The 18,509-nt window shown below is 40.7% G+C and overlaps 1 protein-coding gene across 2 annotated transcripts in view; it reads right to left on the bottom strand.

Annotated features, from left to right (window-relative positions):
• INSL6 (insulin like 6) overlaps nt 1–18,509 on the bottom strand; it is a 113,329-nt gene that overhangs the window by 82,936 nt on the left and 11,884 nt on the right. The window contains exon 3 of one of the 2 annotated variants that reach the window (XM_055294321.2): nt 3,865–3,951. In XM_055294321.2, the coding sequence (XP_055150296.1) occupies nt 3,865–3,951 (87 nt within the window). Of the gene's footprint in view, nt 1–3,548; nt 3,952–18,509 lie in introns of those variants that run through there. The other variant, XM_055294320.2, reaches the window with a different exon arrangement.

The raw sequence follows: 18,509 nt of genomic DNA, 5'->3' as shown, positions 1-18,509 counted from the left end.
GGTAATATGAACCTGTAGTCCTAGCTACTCAGGAGACTGAGGTGGGAGGATCACTTGAGCCCAGGAGGTTGAGGCTGTAGTGAGCTGTGATCACACTACTGCATTCTAGCCTAGGCAACAGACCCTGCCTCAAAAAAAAAAAAAAAAAAAGGATAATTTCTACTTAAGATTTTATTGACATCAGTAGTACTGAGCAAGATGTTAGGATTAAAATCTTGATCCAGTTCTACCACTAACAAGTAACTTAACATGGAGCCTCAATATGTTGCTTAATATCAAGGTATCTCAGATTTCTTTTTTTTTTTCAATTTGGGATTGCTCTAAGGAGTCTATAAATGTGACTATTCTATCAAAATGTACCACATCATTAGTGCAATTTTAAATATTAAAAGGCAGACATTAAACCAAAAAGCAAATTAAATACAACCTAACATACAAATTATTTAAAAATGTGTAGGGAAGTATATAGCTATGCAAATAACACACTTGGTTAATATCATAATTTTCTAATTGGGACTTTTGATGTGTGTATATAAGTAAGCTAACAAGCTGCACTTTATTCTTCAACCACAAGTACAGTCCTATACCCTTTCAAACTGCATCGTGTACATGGCTGTATTTTAGCCAAAGCATAGACAACATGCAGTATTTTCATCTAATGCTTAGCAGACCTACTCTACCACTGAACCATCATATAATCTGTCATTTTGTATCTACATGGGTAGCTCCCTATATCTACAGGTAACTGAATGCAGACTGTACCCTGAAACTGATTAAAAACATTTAAAACTATTTATTAATGCAAAGTATGTATGACACAGATATAACTTGAAAAGAACCTTTGTTCTAAGAATTAACAAAGCCAAATAGAAATAAAACATTTAAGAACATTCTAGTACACATTTGAGAAAGAAACTAGAGAACAATCTCAAATGCTGCTTATCAACTAATTAATGGGTACGAAGTAGGAATTCCATTTTGGGTTCACTGGGTTCCGTTTTGCTCTAATTTGGAGTACTAAAATTATGTCATGTGTGGACAGGAAAATAAACACCAAAAATTTAGTATTGTAACATCTATATTGAGTTGAGATATGCAAGCACTTGAATAGTAGGACTTCAACAATATTCATACATTAACTCCATTACCAGTGGTTCTTGATCTTTAACCTATTTCAGAATAGCCTAGAAGGCTTATTAAACACAGATTGCTGACCCCCATACCTAGAGGTTCTGATTCAGTAGGTTTGAGGTGAGACTTTAGAACTGCATTTCTAACAAGTTCCCACGTGATGCTGATGCTGCCGATTTGGTAAGGGACCACGCTTTAAGAATCTTTTCTACAGATTTCTGAAACATTGAGATTTATATGTTGATTCAGATTTTATCAGTACCTTCAAAGCAAAGACAGGGTATCTTGGAGAGATTTTAGTTTAGATTCACTAAACTCTCTTTTAAGTTCTCAGGAGAAATTGTGAAGAGAAACTGACTACTATAATAAAACTCAAGGAATTAGAAGTGTAACTACTATTACCAATGACTTTCTTCACAGAATTGGAAAAAACTACTTTAAAGTTCATATGGAACCAAAAAAGAGCCCACATCGCCAAGTCAATCCTAAGCCAAAAGAACAAAGCTGGAGGCATCACGCTACCTGACTTCAAACTATACTACAAGGCTACAGTAACCAAACAGCATGGTACTGGTACCACAACAGAGACATAGATCAATGGAACAGAACAGAGCCCTCAGAAATGATGCCACGTATCTACAACTATCTGATCTTTGACAAACCTGACAAAAACAAGAAATGGGGAAAGGATTCCCTATTTAATAAATGGTGCTGGGAAAACTGGCTAGCCATATGTAGAAAGCTGAAACTGGATCCCTTCCTTACACCTTATACAAAAATTAATTCAAGATGGATTAAAGACTTACATGTTAGACCTAAAACCATTAAAATCCTACAAGAAAACCTAGGCAATACCATTCAGGCCATAGGCGTGGGCAAGGACTTCATGTCTAAAACACCAAAAGCAATGGCAACAAAAGCCAAAATCGACAAATGGGATCTAATTAAACTAAAGAGCTTCTGCACAGCAAAAGAAACTACCATCAGAGTGAACAGGCAACCTACAGAATGGGAGAAAATTTTTGCAACCTACTCATCTGACAAAGGGCTAATATCCAGAATCTACAATGAACTCAAACAAATTTACAAGAAAAAAACAAACAACCCCATCAAAAAGTGGGCAGAGGACATGAACAGACACTTCTCAAAAGAAGACATTTATGCAGCCAAAAAACACATGAAGAAATGCTCATCATCACTGGCCATCAGAGAAATGCAAATCAAAACCACAGTGAGATACCATCTCACACCAGTTAGAATGGCCATCATTAAAAAATCAGGAAACAACAGGTGCTGGAGAGGATGTGGAGAAATAGGAACACTTTTACACTGTTGGTGGGACTGTAAACTAGTTCAACCATTGTGGAAGTCAGTGTGGCGAATCCTCAGGGATCTAGAACTAGAAATACCATTTGACCCAGCCATCCCATTACTGGGTATATACCCAAAGGTCTATAAATCATGCTGCTATAAAGACACATGCACATGTATGTTTATTGCGGCACTATTCACAATAGCAAAGAGTTGGAACCAACCCAAATGTCCAACAACGATAGACTGGATTAAGAAAATGTGGCACATATACACCATGGAATACTATGCAGCCATAAAAAATGATGAGTTCGTGTCCTTTGTAGGGACATGGATGAAACTGGAAAACATCATTCTCAGTAAACTATCGCAAGGACAAAAAACCAAACACCGCATGTTCTCACTCGTAGGTGGGAATTGAACAATGAGAACTCATGGACACAGGAAGGGGAACATCACATTCCGGGGACTGTTGGGGGTGGGGGAAGGGAGGAGGGACAGCATTAGGAGATATACCTAATGCTAAATGACGAGTTAATGGGTGCAGGAAATCAACATGGCACATGGATACATATGTAACAAACCTGCACATTGTGCACATGTACCCTAAAACCTAAAGTATAATAAATAAATGAAAAAAAAAATATATAAGCCTGTCCACAAAAAAAAAAAAAAAAGAAGTGTAACTACTATTACAGTACAAGGGCTTCTACCAGGAATGGTAGTTTATTTGTTATTTTTAAGTTGGTGGGACAGATGGGTCGGCATTTTGGAGTAAGTATAAGCCTAACAGTCATGGGCATCAGTTTGTGTGTCATACAGATGGAAAGCAGAAGGCTCCATAATCCTTCTTAAAATACAGCTTAAGAGAGTTTCAACCATAATGACAAGTGAAGAGGTAACTCTTAGATGTCTGCATGCATCAAACCATCTCCAGAAACATCTTCAAAAAGCATATGAAAACTAAGGAAAACAACAGAGTCACCAAAGAAAATACTAAGATACCTATTACCACTATAAGGTATGGTCAAGTGCTTGCAAGTACATTCAGACATTTTTCACAGCATATCACTTATACGCACAATTATAAAAAAATAAAAATAGAGTAAAATAAATGTATTAAGCTTTTATTAGGTTAGAAAACATTCTATGATGGTTAGTATATCTTAGTTACAAGTGATGATCTTTTTTCCTTTAACCTTTTAAAATCAATATATGGAAGACATGCAATGCTAAGTTCCTCTTTTGTACATCCTTTAAGACAACACTTTTCCGAATATCCTCTGCGTTTTCTTTGGGGATGATTCCCCCAAAACAAATTGCCTAAGGTTTTAATTTTGTTTCTACTTTTCTTCTGAAATTTTGCATTCTCATGAATATATAGATTGATATTATGTGATGAAGAAAATTCTCTTGTCTTACCAAGGGGTGAATATCCCTTTTTATCCTGATACTCAGGTAGTGACTGCATTTCCCAACTGTTTACTGCTTCTTCCCAAGAAGTAGACACTGTTGAGAGAGAAGAAAAGAAATGCTCCTTTATTAAGATCTTCCTTTAGATGAAAATTTAATATTGGAACAGTAAAATCAGCTAATTATTAAAAAACAAGTAATCACATCTTAAAGAATGCAAAGTATGGTTAGTCAAAAGCAATATTTATTTTTAACTAAAGTAGGTGTAGTGTTTTCCTATTAAAAGGCTGTACACTTTTGTACATGTTTGTATTAACAATTTAAATTGAGATATCATTCACATGCCATAAAATTAGTCATTTTAAAGAATACAATTCAGTGGGTCTTAGTATATTAACAGGGTTGTAAAACTATAAATCTAATTCCAGAACGTCTGTATCCAAAAAGAAACCTATGCCCATTAGCAGTCATTTCCATTTCCCTCTCCCACTATCCCCTGGCAATCACCAACCTACTTTCTGTTTCTATAGATTTGCCTATTCCATATATTTCATATAAATGAAAGCATACAATGCATGACCTTTTGTGTCTGGTTTCTTTCACTTAGCATAATGTTTTCAAGGTTCACCTACATTGTAGCCTGTATCTTTTTATGGCTGAATAGTTTTCTGACGTGTGGATATTCCACATTTTGTTTATCCATTTATCAACTGATGGACATTTGAGTGGTTTCCACTTTTTGGTCATTATGAATAGTGCTGATGGCCCAGCGTGGTGGCTCATGCCTGCAATCCCAGCACTCTGGGAGGCCGAGGTGGATGGATCACTTGAGGTCAGGAGTTCAACACCAGCTTCGCCAACATGGCGAAACCCTGTCTCTACTAAAAACACACAAAAAATTAGCCAAGCGTGGTGATGCACGCCTGTAATCCCAGCTACTTGGGATGCTGAGGCATGAGAATCACTTGAACACGGGAGGAAGAAGTTGCAGTGAGCCGAGATAGTGCCACTGCACTCCAGTCTAGGTGAAAGAGCAAGACTCCATCTCAAAAAAGAAAAAAAAAAGAATAGTGCTGCTATGAGCATTCACGCACAAGTTTTTGTGTGAACATATGTTTTGAATTCTTTGGGGTGTAACCTAGAGATGGAACACTGCATGATATAAATTTGTTTAATGTTTTGAGGAACTGCCAAACTTTTCCACAGTGGCTGCACAATTTTTCAATCCCAGCATCGGTACAGTAGAGTTCCAGTTTTTCCACATCCCCATCAAAACTTGACATTTTCCATTTTTTGATTATAATTATCCCCACGTATGCACAGTGGTAGCTCACTGTAGTTTTGATTCGTATTTACCTCATGGGTAATGATGTTAAGCATCTTTTCATATGCTTATTATATATCCTCTTTGAAGAAATGTCTATTCAAATCCTTTCCCTATTTTCAAATTTGATAATTTGTCTTCCTTATGCACATCTTATAACTGAGCAGTAGAAACCATTTTGTTCTTTATTAAAATATAAAGAAATAGAGAAGTGGTAATATGCTCTAGGTACAACGAACTGATTGTCACTGTTACACTGCTCTTAACTCACTTAGCAATACTGGATACTGGAAACCAAAATAACTCCAGAAGGTAATTATTTGAAGACGTATTGTACTTCCATTATGGCCCTTGCTCATCTACAGTACTTTCTAGGAGGATATATTTGCCAGTAGTTTCTACTGTAGAGCCAGCTCTTAGGCAGCCATGTTCTGAACCATGTGACTCCACCCTCTAGCCACTGTTGAACAAACTGGAAGTTGGCACCTGACCCAAAAGAAACCAATCTGTCACAATGGCTAGCAATCCATGTCATGTGAAAAACATGACTCGACCCAATCAGATTTCCTCAGTTTGAAACTAGAACTAAGAAGTAATGAGAAAAAGATGAGTTAGTGAGAACCAAAGCTAAAAGGATTCTATGAGGTTTGTCATGACAAGCTAAAGTCATAAAGGAACATAAATACAGGGAAAAGATTCACAGAGAGAGAGGAAGGCAGAAGATTTTTGGTTTTTTTTTTTTTTTTTTTTTTTTAGAGCTAATATGATTTCTTAGGCTTTACAAAGTCTTTCTAGGTCCACTTCTATAGTTTGTTTTTATAATAACTACTATCCCCTTTTATCTTGAGGTTATTTAGGTGAATCTATGTCCTTTGCAGTTAGAGGCCTATTAGAGCACTCTTTAATAACTTTTTATTTAATTAAAAAGTTGCTTGTTTAAAAGAATAAGATAGAACTCTATCCAGACTAATCAGGAACAAAAAAAGATGGAAATGATCAAAATACAGCAGAAAAAAAGAAATAAGTAAATATAGCCAAGTTTTAAAATAAATATTATGAATGCTTATACATTTAAAAATAAAGATTAAATGGATAAATTCCTAGAAAAATACAAGATGCCTTAACTGGTACACAATGACACAGAAAAACTAAGTGTACCAACAATATTCAAAGAAATGAAAAGGGTAGTCAGAGTTATCACCTTCAAAAAAACACAGATATGAGTGGTTCCACTTATTTTTTAAAAAAAACAGTAAATTCTAATAATATACAAGTTGTTCCAGAAAACAAGCAAAAGCTGCCCAGTTCATTTTATGAAGCTGGCATAATCTTTATTCCAAAACTGGATAAGAACAATATGAGATTTTAAAATATTTAAAAACTCATTTCACTTTCAAATGTTGATTTCAAACTCCTAAATATTAGTTAACTGAATCCATAAACATGTTTTACAAATATATTAAGAAACGGTTCGGGGGAGCAGCCAAGATGGCTGAATAGAAACACCTTTGCTCTGCCACTCCCACCGAAAAGGATGAAAATGGCAAGTAGATTCTGCATCTTCAATTGAGTTACCAATGTTCTCTCACTGAGACTGACTAGGAGGTTGGCGTGACTCACAGAGAGTGAGGAAAAGCAGAGTGGAGCTAGGGCCCACCTGGGAGCCACACAGGGCAAAGGGAGCTCCCTTCCCCAGCCAAGGGAGGCAGAGAGGGATTGTGCTACCCCTCCCTGAAAACCATGCTTTTACCACAAATCCTTGCTACCTGGGGATGAGGAGGTCCCCTCATGAGCCCATGACACCAGGGCCTTGGGTTCCAAGCATTAAGCTGTGCAGACTGATGGTGGCTGCTCAGGTGGGTGGCACTCGAGCAGGCACTGAGACCACGAGTCCCTGGGGGGAAGAGGCAGCTACCATTACCGCATCTTCTGCAGTCTACCGTTTTCCCCTACCATGATGCCAGTGCAGTTTGGATGGGGAGCAATTCCCCCACAGCACAGCACAGCAGCTGGGACAGTTTGTGGCCAGACTGCTTCTTTAGGTGGGACTCCAATCCATTCCCCCTCACGGAGCAGGGCCTCCCTGTGGGAATTTTGGCATCCCCAGTGGAGGGTTTATGGATAGAACTCTGATATCCCTGAGAAGAGGCTCTAAGAGGAGGGTTGGCTGCGCTATTGTGGATCAGCCATCTTAGTCTTTTCTGCCTACTGGCTCTGGAGAGGGAGATTTCTCCCAGATCCTATTCCTCCAAATTGGGTGAGACCTCCCAACAGGAGTGTTCTGCTGGCATCAGGTCAGCGCCCCTCTGGGACAAAGTTATCAGAGGAAGGAGCAGCCTGCCATCTTTGCTGGTCTGCAGCCTCCACTGGTGATACCTCCAGGGGTGGAAGAAACCAAGGTGAATAAAGTGTGGAATGGACTCCCAGCAAACTGCAGCAACCCTATGGAAGAGTGGCCCTACTGCTAAACTAAAAAACAAAGAGGGAGCAACAACAACATAAACAAGAAAGACATCACAAAAACCCCATCCAAAGGTCATTGGCCTCAAAGAGCAAAGGTAGATAAACCCATGAAGATGAGAAATAATCAATGCAAAAATGTTGGAAACTCAAAAAGCAAGAGTGCCTCTTCTCCTCCAAATGATCATAACATGACTCCAGAAAGGGCACAGAACTGGGCTGAGTCAGGGATAGATAAATTGACGAAAATAGGCTTCAAAAGATGGATAATAACAAACATCCCTGAGCTAAAAGAGTATGTTCTAACTTGTTGCAAAGAAGCTAAGAACCATGATAAAACATTAAAGGATCTGTTAACAAGAATAACCAGTTAAGAGAGGAAGACAAGTAACCTGAACTTCACGATGCAAACACAGGTTTGAAGTTTGTAGCTGAATAGACCAAGTAGAAGAAAAAATATCAGAGCTTGAAGACTATCTTGCTGAAATAAGGCAGGCAGACAAGATTAGAGAAAAAAGAATGAAAAGGAATGAATAAAACCTCCGAGAACTATGGGATTATCTTAAAATACTGAACCTACAACTAATAGGGGCATCTGAACAAGATGGGGAGAACCGAAACAAGTTGGAAAACACACTACAAGATATGATCCAGGAGAATTTCCCCAAACTAGCAGGACAGGCCAAAATTCAAATTCAGGAAATCCAGAGAACCCCATCAAGATACTTCATGAGAACATCAGCCCAATGACATATAATCATCAGTTCTCCAAGGTTGAAATGAAGGAAAAAATGTTAAGCGCAGCCAGAGAGAAAGGTCAAGTCACCTATAGAGGGAAGCCCATCACACTAACAGCAGGCCTCTCAGTGGAAACCCTATAAGCCAGAAGAGATGGGGGGCCAATATTTACTTGATATTCTTTTTTTTTTTTTTTTTTTGAGATGGAGTTTCACTCTTGTCACCCAGGCTGGAGTACAATGGCATCATCTCAGCTCACTGCAACCTCAGCCTCCAGGGTTCAAGCAGTTCTTCTGCCTCACCCTCCCAAGTCTCTGGGATTACTGGCATGCACTACCATGCCCAGCTAACTTTGTATTTTTAGTAAAGACAGGGTTTCGCCATGTTGGCCAGGCTGATCTCAAACTCCTGACCTCAGGTGATCCACCTGCCTTGGCCTCCCAAAGTGCTGGGACTACAGGCATGAGCCACTGCACCCAGCAGATATTCTTAAATAATTTCTAGCCAAGAATACTGTATCTGGCCAAACTAAGCTTCATAAGCAAAGAAGAAATAAAATATTTTCCAGACAAGCAAATTCTGAGGGAATTCATCACCACCAGACCTGCCTTGCAAGAGCTCCTGAAGGAAGCAGTAAACATGGAAAGGAAAAACCATTATCAGCCACTACAAAAACAAACCGAAGTACACAGACCAGTGACACTATGAAGCAACTATATAAACAAGTCTGAAAAATAACCAGCCAGCATCATGATGACAGGATCAAATTCACACATAACAATATTAACCTTAAATGTAAATGGGTTAACTTCCCCAATTAAAAGACAGAGAGGGCAAGCTGGATAAACAGTCATGATCCATTGGTGTGCTGAATTCAAGAGACTCATCTCACATGCAAAGACACACATAGACTCAAAATAAAGTATGGAGGAAAATTTATCAAGCAAATGGAAAACAGAAAACAGCAAGGGCTGCAATCCTAGTTTCTGACAAAACAGACCTTAAACCAACGAAGATAAAAAAGACAAAGAAGAGCATTACACAATGGTAAACAGGTCAATTCAATAAGAAGAGCTAACTATCCTAAATATATATGCACCCAATACAGGAGCACCCAGATTCATAAAACAAGTTCTCAGAGACCTACGAAGAGACTTAGACTCCCACACAATAATAGTGGGAGACTTTAACACTCCACTGTCAACATGAGACTGATCGTTGAGACAGAAAATTAACCAAGATATTTAGGACTTGAATTCAACTGTGGATCAAACGGACTTGATAGATATCTACAGAACTCTCCAACTCCAAACAACAGAATATAGATTCTTCTTGGTGCCACATGGCAAATCACATAATTGGAAGGAAAACACTCCTCAGCAAATGCAAAAGAACTGAAATAATAACAAACAGTCTCTAAGACCACAGCACAATCAAATTAGAACTCAAGATTAAGAAACTCACTCAAAAAAAAAAAAAAAAAACAACTCACTCAAAACCACACAAGTACATGGAAATTCAACAACCTGTTCCTGAGTGACTCCTGGGTAAATGATAAAATTAAGGCAGAAATCAAGAAGTTCTTTGAAATCAATGAGAACAAAGAGACAACGTATCAGAATCTCTGGGACATAGGTAAAGCAGTCTTAACAGGAAACCTTATAGCGCTAAATGCCCACATCAAAAAGGTAGATCTCAAATCAACACCCTAACGTCACAACTAAAAGAACTAGAGAACCAAGAGCAAACAAACCCCAAAACTAGAGAAGAAATAACCAAGCTTAGAGCACAACTGAAGGAGATAGAGACACGAAAAACCCTTCAAACAATCAATGATTCCAGGAGCTTTTTTTTTTTTTTTTTGGAAAAATTAATAAAATAGACTGCTGGATACGCTAATAAAGAAAGAAGAATCAAATAGACACAATAAAAATGATAAAGGGGATATCACCACTGACCCTACAGAAATACAAACAACCATCAGATAATACTATAAACACCTCTATACCAATAAACCGGAAAATCTAGAAGAAATGGATAAACTCCTGAACACATAAACCCCTGCAAGACTAAACCAGGAAGAAGTTGAATCCCTAAATAGACTAATAACAAGTTCTGAAATTGAGGCAGTAATAAATAGTCTACCAACAAAAAAAAAAAAACCCAGGACCAGATGGATTCACAGCTGAATTCTACCAAAAGCACAAAGAGGAGCCGTTATTATTTCTTCTGAAACTATTCCAAACAATCAAAAAGAAGGAACTTCTCCCTAACTCATCCTATGAGGCCAGCATCATCCTGATACCAAAACCTGACAGAGATAACAACAACAAAAAAACTTTAGGCCAATATTCCTGAAGTACACCAATGTAAAAATCCTCAATAAAATACTGGCAAACCAAATACAGCAGCACATCAAATAGCTTATCTGCCACGATCAAGTTGGCTTCATCTCCAGGGTGCAAGGGTGGTTCAAAATACACAAAATCAATAAATGTAATTAATCACATAAACATATCTAAAGACAAAAACCACAAGATTATTTCAATAGATGCAGAAAAGATCTTCCATAAAATTCAACATCCCTTCATGTTAAAAATTCTCAATAAATCAGGTGTTGATGGAGCATACCTCAAAATAATAGCCATTTATGACAAACCCACAGCCAAGTATCATACTGAATGGGTAAAGCTGGATGCATTCCCTTGAAAACTGGCACAAGTTAAGGATGCCCTCTCTCATCACTCCTATTCAACATAGTATCTGAAGTCCTGGCCAAGGCAATCAGGCAAGAGAAAGAAATAAAGGGTATTCAAATAGGAAGAGAGGAAGCCAAATTGTCTTTGTTTGCAGATGACATGCAAACATAGACACCCCATCTAGAACACACCATCGTCTCAGCTCAAAAGTTTCTTAAGCTGATAAGCAAATTCAGCAAAGTCTCAAGATACAAAATCGATGTGCAAAGGTCACAAGCATTCCTGTATACCAAGAACAAGGAAGCAGAGAGCTGAATTATGAATGAACTCCTATTCACAATTGCTACAAAGAGAATATACCTATGAATACAGTTAGCAAGGAACATGAAGGACCTCTTCAAGGAGAACTACAAACCACTGCTCAAGGAAATGAGAGAGGACACAAACAAAAAAAATTCCATGTTCATGGATAGGAAGAATCAATATCGTGAATATGGCCATCTTTTTTTTTTAAATTTTTTTTTGCACACAAAACAATAAACATTTTCTAAAAGTACATACAAACAAAAAGATGCATATCAAACATATTAGGAAGGTTGCACATGGGAAGACGGGGACTAGAAATGGGGGGTGGGAATTAAAGAAAATAAATGAGAGAGGGACTCTGTATGGATCAATGATAATAACTCAATCCTCTATTTGACAAAGAAGAAGCAGAAGGAAGCGGAAGAAAAAGAAAGTGGGATAAAGGATCAGAAAGGGAGGAAAATAGAAAAAATTAGAGTATGACTCCAGGGTAGACCTGTTTTGTTGTCGCTGGGTTGGTTGGTTGGTTTGTCAGTTGTATTTTTCATATGTTTCGCCATGTTGGCCAGGCTGGTCTCAAACTCCTAGCCCCAAGTGATCAACCCACCTCGGCCTCCCAGAGTAATGGGACTACAGGCGTGAGCCACCACGTCCAGCCCCCACATTGCTTCTGGCCTCTGGGCAGACCTCCCAGACCGGGCAGCCAGGCAGAGGTGCTCCTCACTTCCCAGATGGGGAGGCCGGGCAGAGATGCTCCTCACTTCCTAGACCGGGTGGCGGCCGGGCAGAGGCGCTCCTCACATCCCAGACGATGGGTGGCCGGGCAGAGGCGCTCCTCACTTCCCAGACGGGGCGGCCGGGCAGAGGCGCTCCTCACATCCCAGAAGGGGTGGCCGGGCAGAGGCACTCCTCACTTCCCAGACAGGGCGGCCGGGCAGAGGCACTCCTCACTTCCCAGAAGGGGCGGCCGGGCAGAGGCGCTCCTCACTTCCCAGACGGGGCGGACGGGCAGAGGCGCTCCTCACTTCCCAGAAGGGGCGACCGGGCAGAGGCGCTCCTCACTTCCCAGACAGGGTGGCCGGGCAGAGGCGCTCCTCATATCCCAGAAGGGGCGGCCGGGCAGAGATGCTCCTCACTTCCCAGACGGGGCGGCCGCGTAGAGGCGCTCCTCACTTCCCAGATGGGGCGGCTGCGCAGGGGCGCTCCTCACTTCTTCCCAGACGATGGGCGGCAGGCAGAGGCCTCCTCACTTCCCAGACAGGGCGGCCGGGCAGAGGCGCTCCTCACTTCCCAGACGGGGTGGACGGGCAGAGGCGCTCCTCACTTCTTCCCAGAAGGGGCGGCGGGGCAGAGGCGCTCCTCACTTCCCAGACGGGGTGGCGGCTGGGCAGAGTCGCTCCTCACATCCCAGACGATGGGCAGCCGGGCAGAGTCGCTCCTCACATCCCAGACCGTGGGCAGCCAGGCACAGATGTTCCTCACTTCCTAGACAGGGTGGCGGCTGGGCAGAAGCGCTCCTCACCTCCCAGACAGGGCGGCCGGGCAGAGGAGCTCCTCATAACCCAGACGATGGGCAGCCAGGCAGAGATGCTCCCCACCTCCCAGACGGGGCGGCGACCGGGCAAGGCCAAGGCAGGCGGCTGGGAGGCGGAGGCTGCAGCGAGCCAAGACCACGCCACTGCACTCCAGCCCGGGCAACACCAAGCACCGAGTGAGCGAGACTCCTTCTGCAGTCCCAGCACCTCGGGAGGTCGAGGTGGGCAGACCACTCGAGGTCAGGAGCTGGACAGCAGCCTGGCCGACATCGCGAAACCGCGCCTCCAGCCAAAGAAGAAAAACCAGGGAGGGGTGGTGGCATGCGCTGGCAATCCCAGGCAGCCCACAGGGCAGGGCAGGAGAATCATGAGAGCCGGACACAGGGAGTCTGCAGCAAGCCGAGTGTACTCCAGCCCGGGCCACAGAGGAGAGGAGAGGAGAGAGGAGAGAAGAGAAGAGAGGAAAAAGGAAAGGAAAAAGGAAAGTAAAGGAAAAGAAAGAAGGAAGAAGGAAGCGAAAATGGCCATCTCGCCCAAAGTAATTTATAGATTCAATGCTATTGCCATCAAACTACCATTGACATTCTTCACAGAATTAGAAGAAACTATTTAAAAACTCGTATGGAACCAAAAGAGCTTGAATAGCCAAGACAATCCTAAGCAAAAAGAACAAAGCTGAAGGGAGGCATCACGTTACTGGACTTCAAACTATACTACAAGGGTACAGTAACCAAAACAGCATGGTACTGTTACAAAAACAGGCACATAAATCAATAGAATTTCTGTTCCAGCACTCAGAAATAAGGCCGCACATCCATGACCATCTGATCTTGGACAAACCTGACAAAAAATAGCAATGGGCAAAAGATCCCCTATTTAATAAATGGTGCTAGGAGAACTGGACCACTTCCCTACAACTTATAGAAAAATTAACTCAAGCTGAATTAAAGACTTAAATGTAAAACCAAAACATAAAAACCCTAGAAGAAAATCTAGGCAATGCCATTCACAACATAGGTATGGGCAAAGATTTCATGACAAAATCATCAAAAGCAATTGGAACAAAAGCCCAAAATGACAAATGAGATCTAATTAAACTAAAGAACTTCTGCACAGCAAAAGAAACTATCATCAGAGTGAACAACCTACAGAGTGGGAGAAAATTTTTGCAATCTATCCATTTAACAAAGGTCTAATACCCAGAATCTACAAGGAACTTAAACAAATTTACCAGAAAAAACAAACAACCGGCTTAAAGAGTGGGCAGGCCAGGTGCAGTGGCTCATGCCTGTAATCCCAGCACTTTGGGAGGCCGAGGTGGGCAGATACCTGAGGTCAGGAGTTCAAGACCAGTCTGGCCAATGTAGTGAAACCCCATCTCTTCTAAAAGTACAAAAATTAGCTGGGCGTGGAGGCGCGTGCGTGTAGTCCGAGCTACTCGAGAGACTGAGAAAGGAGAAATGCTTGAACCCAGGAGGCAGAGGTTGCAGTGAGCCGAGATCATGCCATTGCACTCTAGCCTCGGTGACAAAGCAAGACTCCACCTCAAAAGAAAAAAAAAAAAGAGTGGGCAAAGGACATGAAAAGACATTTCTTAAAAGAAGGCATTCATGCAGCCAACAGACATTTGAAAAAAAAGCTCAACATCACTGATCATTAGAGAAATACAAATCAAAATTACAATGAGATACTATCTCACAACAGTCAGAATAGCAATTATTACAAAGTCAAGAAACAACAGATGCTTTTGAGGTTGCAGAGAAATAGGAACTAATTCCCACTGTTGGTGGGAATGTAAATTAGTTCAACCATTGTGGAAGACAGTGTGGTGATTCCTCGAAGATCTAGAACCAGAAATACCATTTGACCCAGCAATACCATTATTGGGTATATACCCAAAGGAATATAAATCATTCTATTACAAATATGCATATGTTCATTGCAGCACTATTCACAATAGCAAAGACATGCATTCAATCCAAATGCCCATCAATAATAGACTGGACATAGAAAATGTGGTACATATACACCATGGAATACTATGTAGCCATAAAGAGGAATGTGATCATGTCCTTTGCAGGGAAATGGATGGAGCTGGAAGCCATTAACCTCAGCAAACTAAGGCAGGAAGAGAAAACCAAACACCACAAGTTCTCACTTATAAGTGGGAGCTGAACAATGAGATCACATGAACATGGGGAGGCAAATAACACACAATGGGGCCTGTCAGAGGGTGGGGTTGGGGGAGGGCTAGCATTGGGAAAAATAGCTAATGCATGCTACGCTTAATGCCTAGGTGATGGGTTGATAGGCACAGCAAACCACCATGGCACACGTTTACCTATGTAATGAACCTGCACATCTCGCTCATGTACTGCTGAACTTAAAAGTAAAATTAAAAAAAAAAAAAAGGGTTCATCCCAGAAACACAACGATAGGTCAAGATCACAAAACCTATCAACGTAGTTTACCATGTTAATAGACGCCCATCCTCAATCACAGCTGGATTTGCTTTCTACTTCAGGAGAAAATTGAAGCAATCTGAAAAAGAACTTGCACCAACTCCCTTTGCCAAATTTTTAAATTCATCTCTTAACAGGTACATCCATATACTCTCCCTTTGTACCTATTTCTACAGATGAACTATACACTCTAAAGCCAATTTCTGTACTTACGTATTACATCTCATCTCCTCTTGCCTACCCTAGGACACTACTCCAGCAATCCTTCTCCGTATTCTTCATCAGTTTTTAACTTCTATTGAACCACTCTTATCAGAAAACTTACTTCTCCCACTTATAAAAACAAACACACACACAAACCCAAACACCTTTCTTTTGGCCCCACTTACCCTGCCAGCTACTGTTGTATTTATTTTCTCTTTTCTGTAACAAAACTCTTTCATAGAGTTTTCTATATTTACTAACTTGTTCCTCTTCTCTCACTGTCTTAAACCCACTCTAATCAGACTTGCGTTTCAACACTCTACTGAAACTTCTCTTATGAAGGTCACAAACATATTGCTAAATTCAACAGCCATTCACATCTTAACTGATTTATCAAATACACCTCTTCCTGACATACTTTCATCATTTGGTTTCCACGATATCACACTCTTTTCTTCCAACCTAAGTAGTTGTCCCTTTTCTGTTTCCTTTACAAGTTCTCACTCCCCAACTTTTTATTGTTGGTGTTTCTGAGGACTCAGTTCTTAGTACTATTTTCTATATATACTTACTATTCTGGTGATCTCCTCTAGTCTTACAGTTCAAAAAATTATGTATCTACCTATGACTCTTGAACTTCTATCTGCAAACAAGATTACTCTTTCAAACTCCAGATTTATATACCTTACTTCCTACTCAATATCTCCACATTAATGTTTCAAACTCAACATTGTTTAAAACTCCACGAAATTCAACACGTCCAAAACTGAACTACTGATACTGTCTTCCAAACCTGTTCCACTTTGAGGCCTTTCTTATCTCATTTATGACAATCCCATCCTTCCAGGTGGTCCACATACAAAACTTTAGAATCAACAACGTTTTGGAGTCATTCTTTTTTTTTTTTTTTTTTTTTTTTGAGACAGAGTCTCACTCTGTCACCCAGGCTGGAGTGCCGTGGCATTATCTCGGCTCACTGCAAGCTCCGCCTCCCAGGTTCACACCATTCTCCTGCCTCAGTCTCCCGAGTAGCTGGGACTACAGGCACCCACCACCATGCTCAGCTAATTTTTTCTATTTTTTAGTAGAGACAGGGTTTCACCGTGTTAGCCAGGATGGTCTTGATCTCCTGACTCATGATCCACCCACCTCGGCCTCCCAAAGTGCTGGGATTACAGGCGTGCGCTATCGCGTCTGGCCATGGAGACATTCTTGATTTCTCTTCCTCATATCTCACATCAAGTATGGCCCATGTATAACTAGAATTTAACAGTTTTCACTGTCTTCACTTCTATCATCCTCATCTAAGACCCTCCCTAACAGGCCTCTCTGTTTCTACTCTTGCCTTTCTATAGTCTATTCTCAACACAGTAGCCAGAGTGATCCATTTAAAATGTCAATTATGTCACTTCTCTGCTCAAAAATCTTAATGACTCCTTGCATCACCCCAAAACAAAGTCTTTAAAATGATCTAAAACAGGGGGTCCCCAACCCCTGGGGACTTAACTGGTCTATGGCCTGTTAGGAACCAGGCCACATGGCAGGAGGTGAGCAGAGGGCAGACAGGTGAGCAAAGTTTCATCTATATTTCAGCTGCTCCCCATTGCTCGCATTACCACCTGAGCTCCACCTCCTGTCAGATCAGGGACAGCATTAGATTCTTATAGGAGTGTGAACCCTATTGTGAACTGCGCATGCCAGGGATCTAGGTTGCATGCTCCTTATGAGAATCTAATGCCTGATGATCTATCACTGTCTCCCATCACCCCCAGATGGGACCATCTGGTTTCAGGAAAACAAGCTCAGGGCTCCCACTAATTCTATATTATGGTAAGTTGTATCATTATTTCATTATACATTACCATGTAATAGTAATAGAAATAAAGTTCACAATAAATGTAATGTGCTTGGATCATCTGAAAATCATTCCCCTCCGTGGTCCAAGGAAAAATTGTCTTCCATGAAACTGGTCCCTGGTACCAAAAAGGTTGGGGATTACTGGCCTAAAATACCTATTTTATCATGTCTGCCTATTACCTCTCCTACCTTATATTGTACTACTTTCCTCATTTTCTCTGCTCCAATCACACTTGGCCTCTTTGCTATTCCCTGTATACATCACGCAGAAGGGCCTCTGCTCCACTATTTCCTCTGCATAAATGCCCTTTCTCCAGTTATCCACTTGGATAATTCCCTTACCACTTCTTTTCAAATCTCACCTTTTCAATAATTGGTCTACCCTTATCACACTGTTTAATACTATACCCCAGCTTTCAACTCCTTGCTCTGTTTATCTCCCTTATCCTGTTTTATTTTTCATTTTTCTGTAGCTCTTACTACCTTCTAATATTTACTTATTACATTTATTACTTAACAAAGCTCCATAAAGCCTTCGATCTTTCTCTCTTTTGTCCACTGACATATTCCCAAGATTCTAAAATTGTGCCTGGATGCTTAGTAGGTACCCAATGAGTATTTGCTTAATAAAAGAAAAAATCATAAAACTAAGCAAAAGTATGCCAAAAGAAGACCTTAATAAAGTTCAGCCCTATTTACAATGATTAAAAAAAATCTCTTAGCAAGCTTCCTTACCTCAGCGAAGATTATATAGCATAAACCTACAAACATCATACCTAATGGAAATATTTAAATGCATGCACCTTTATGCAAATAAACTAGAAAATCTAGAAGAAATGGATAAATTCCTCGACAAATACACCCTCCCAAGACCAAACCGGGAAGAAGTTGAATCTCTGAACAGGCCAATAACAGGCTCTGAAATTGTGGCAATAATCAATAGCTTATCAACCAAAAAGAGTCCAGGACCTGATGGATTCACAGCTGAATTCTACCAGAGGTACAAGGAGGAGCTGGTACCATTCCTTCTGAAACTATTCCAATCAATAGAAAAAGAGGGAATCCTCCC

Source organism: Symphalangus syndactylus, chromosome 9, assembly GCF_028878055.3.
Source record: "Symphalangus syndactylus isolate Jambi chromosome 9, NHGRI_mSymSyn1-v2.1_pri, whole genome shotgun sequence".
NCBI lineage: Eukaryota > Metazoa > Chordata > Mammalia > Primates > Hylobatidae > Symphalangus > Symphalangus syndactylus.
The sequence above is the reverse complement of the archived record's forward strand: the minus strand, read 5'-3'. Positions and strand labels throughout refer to the sequence as shown.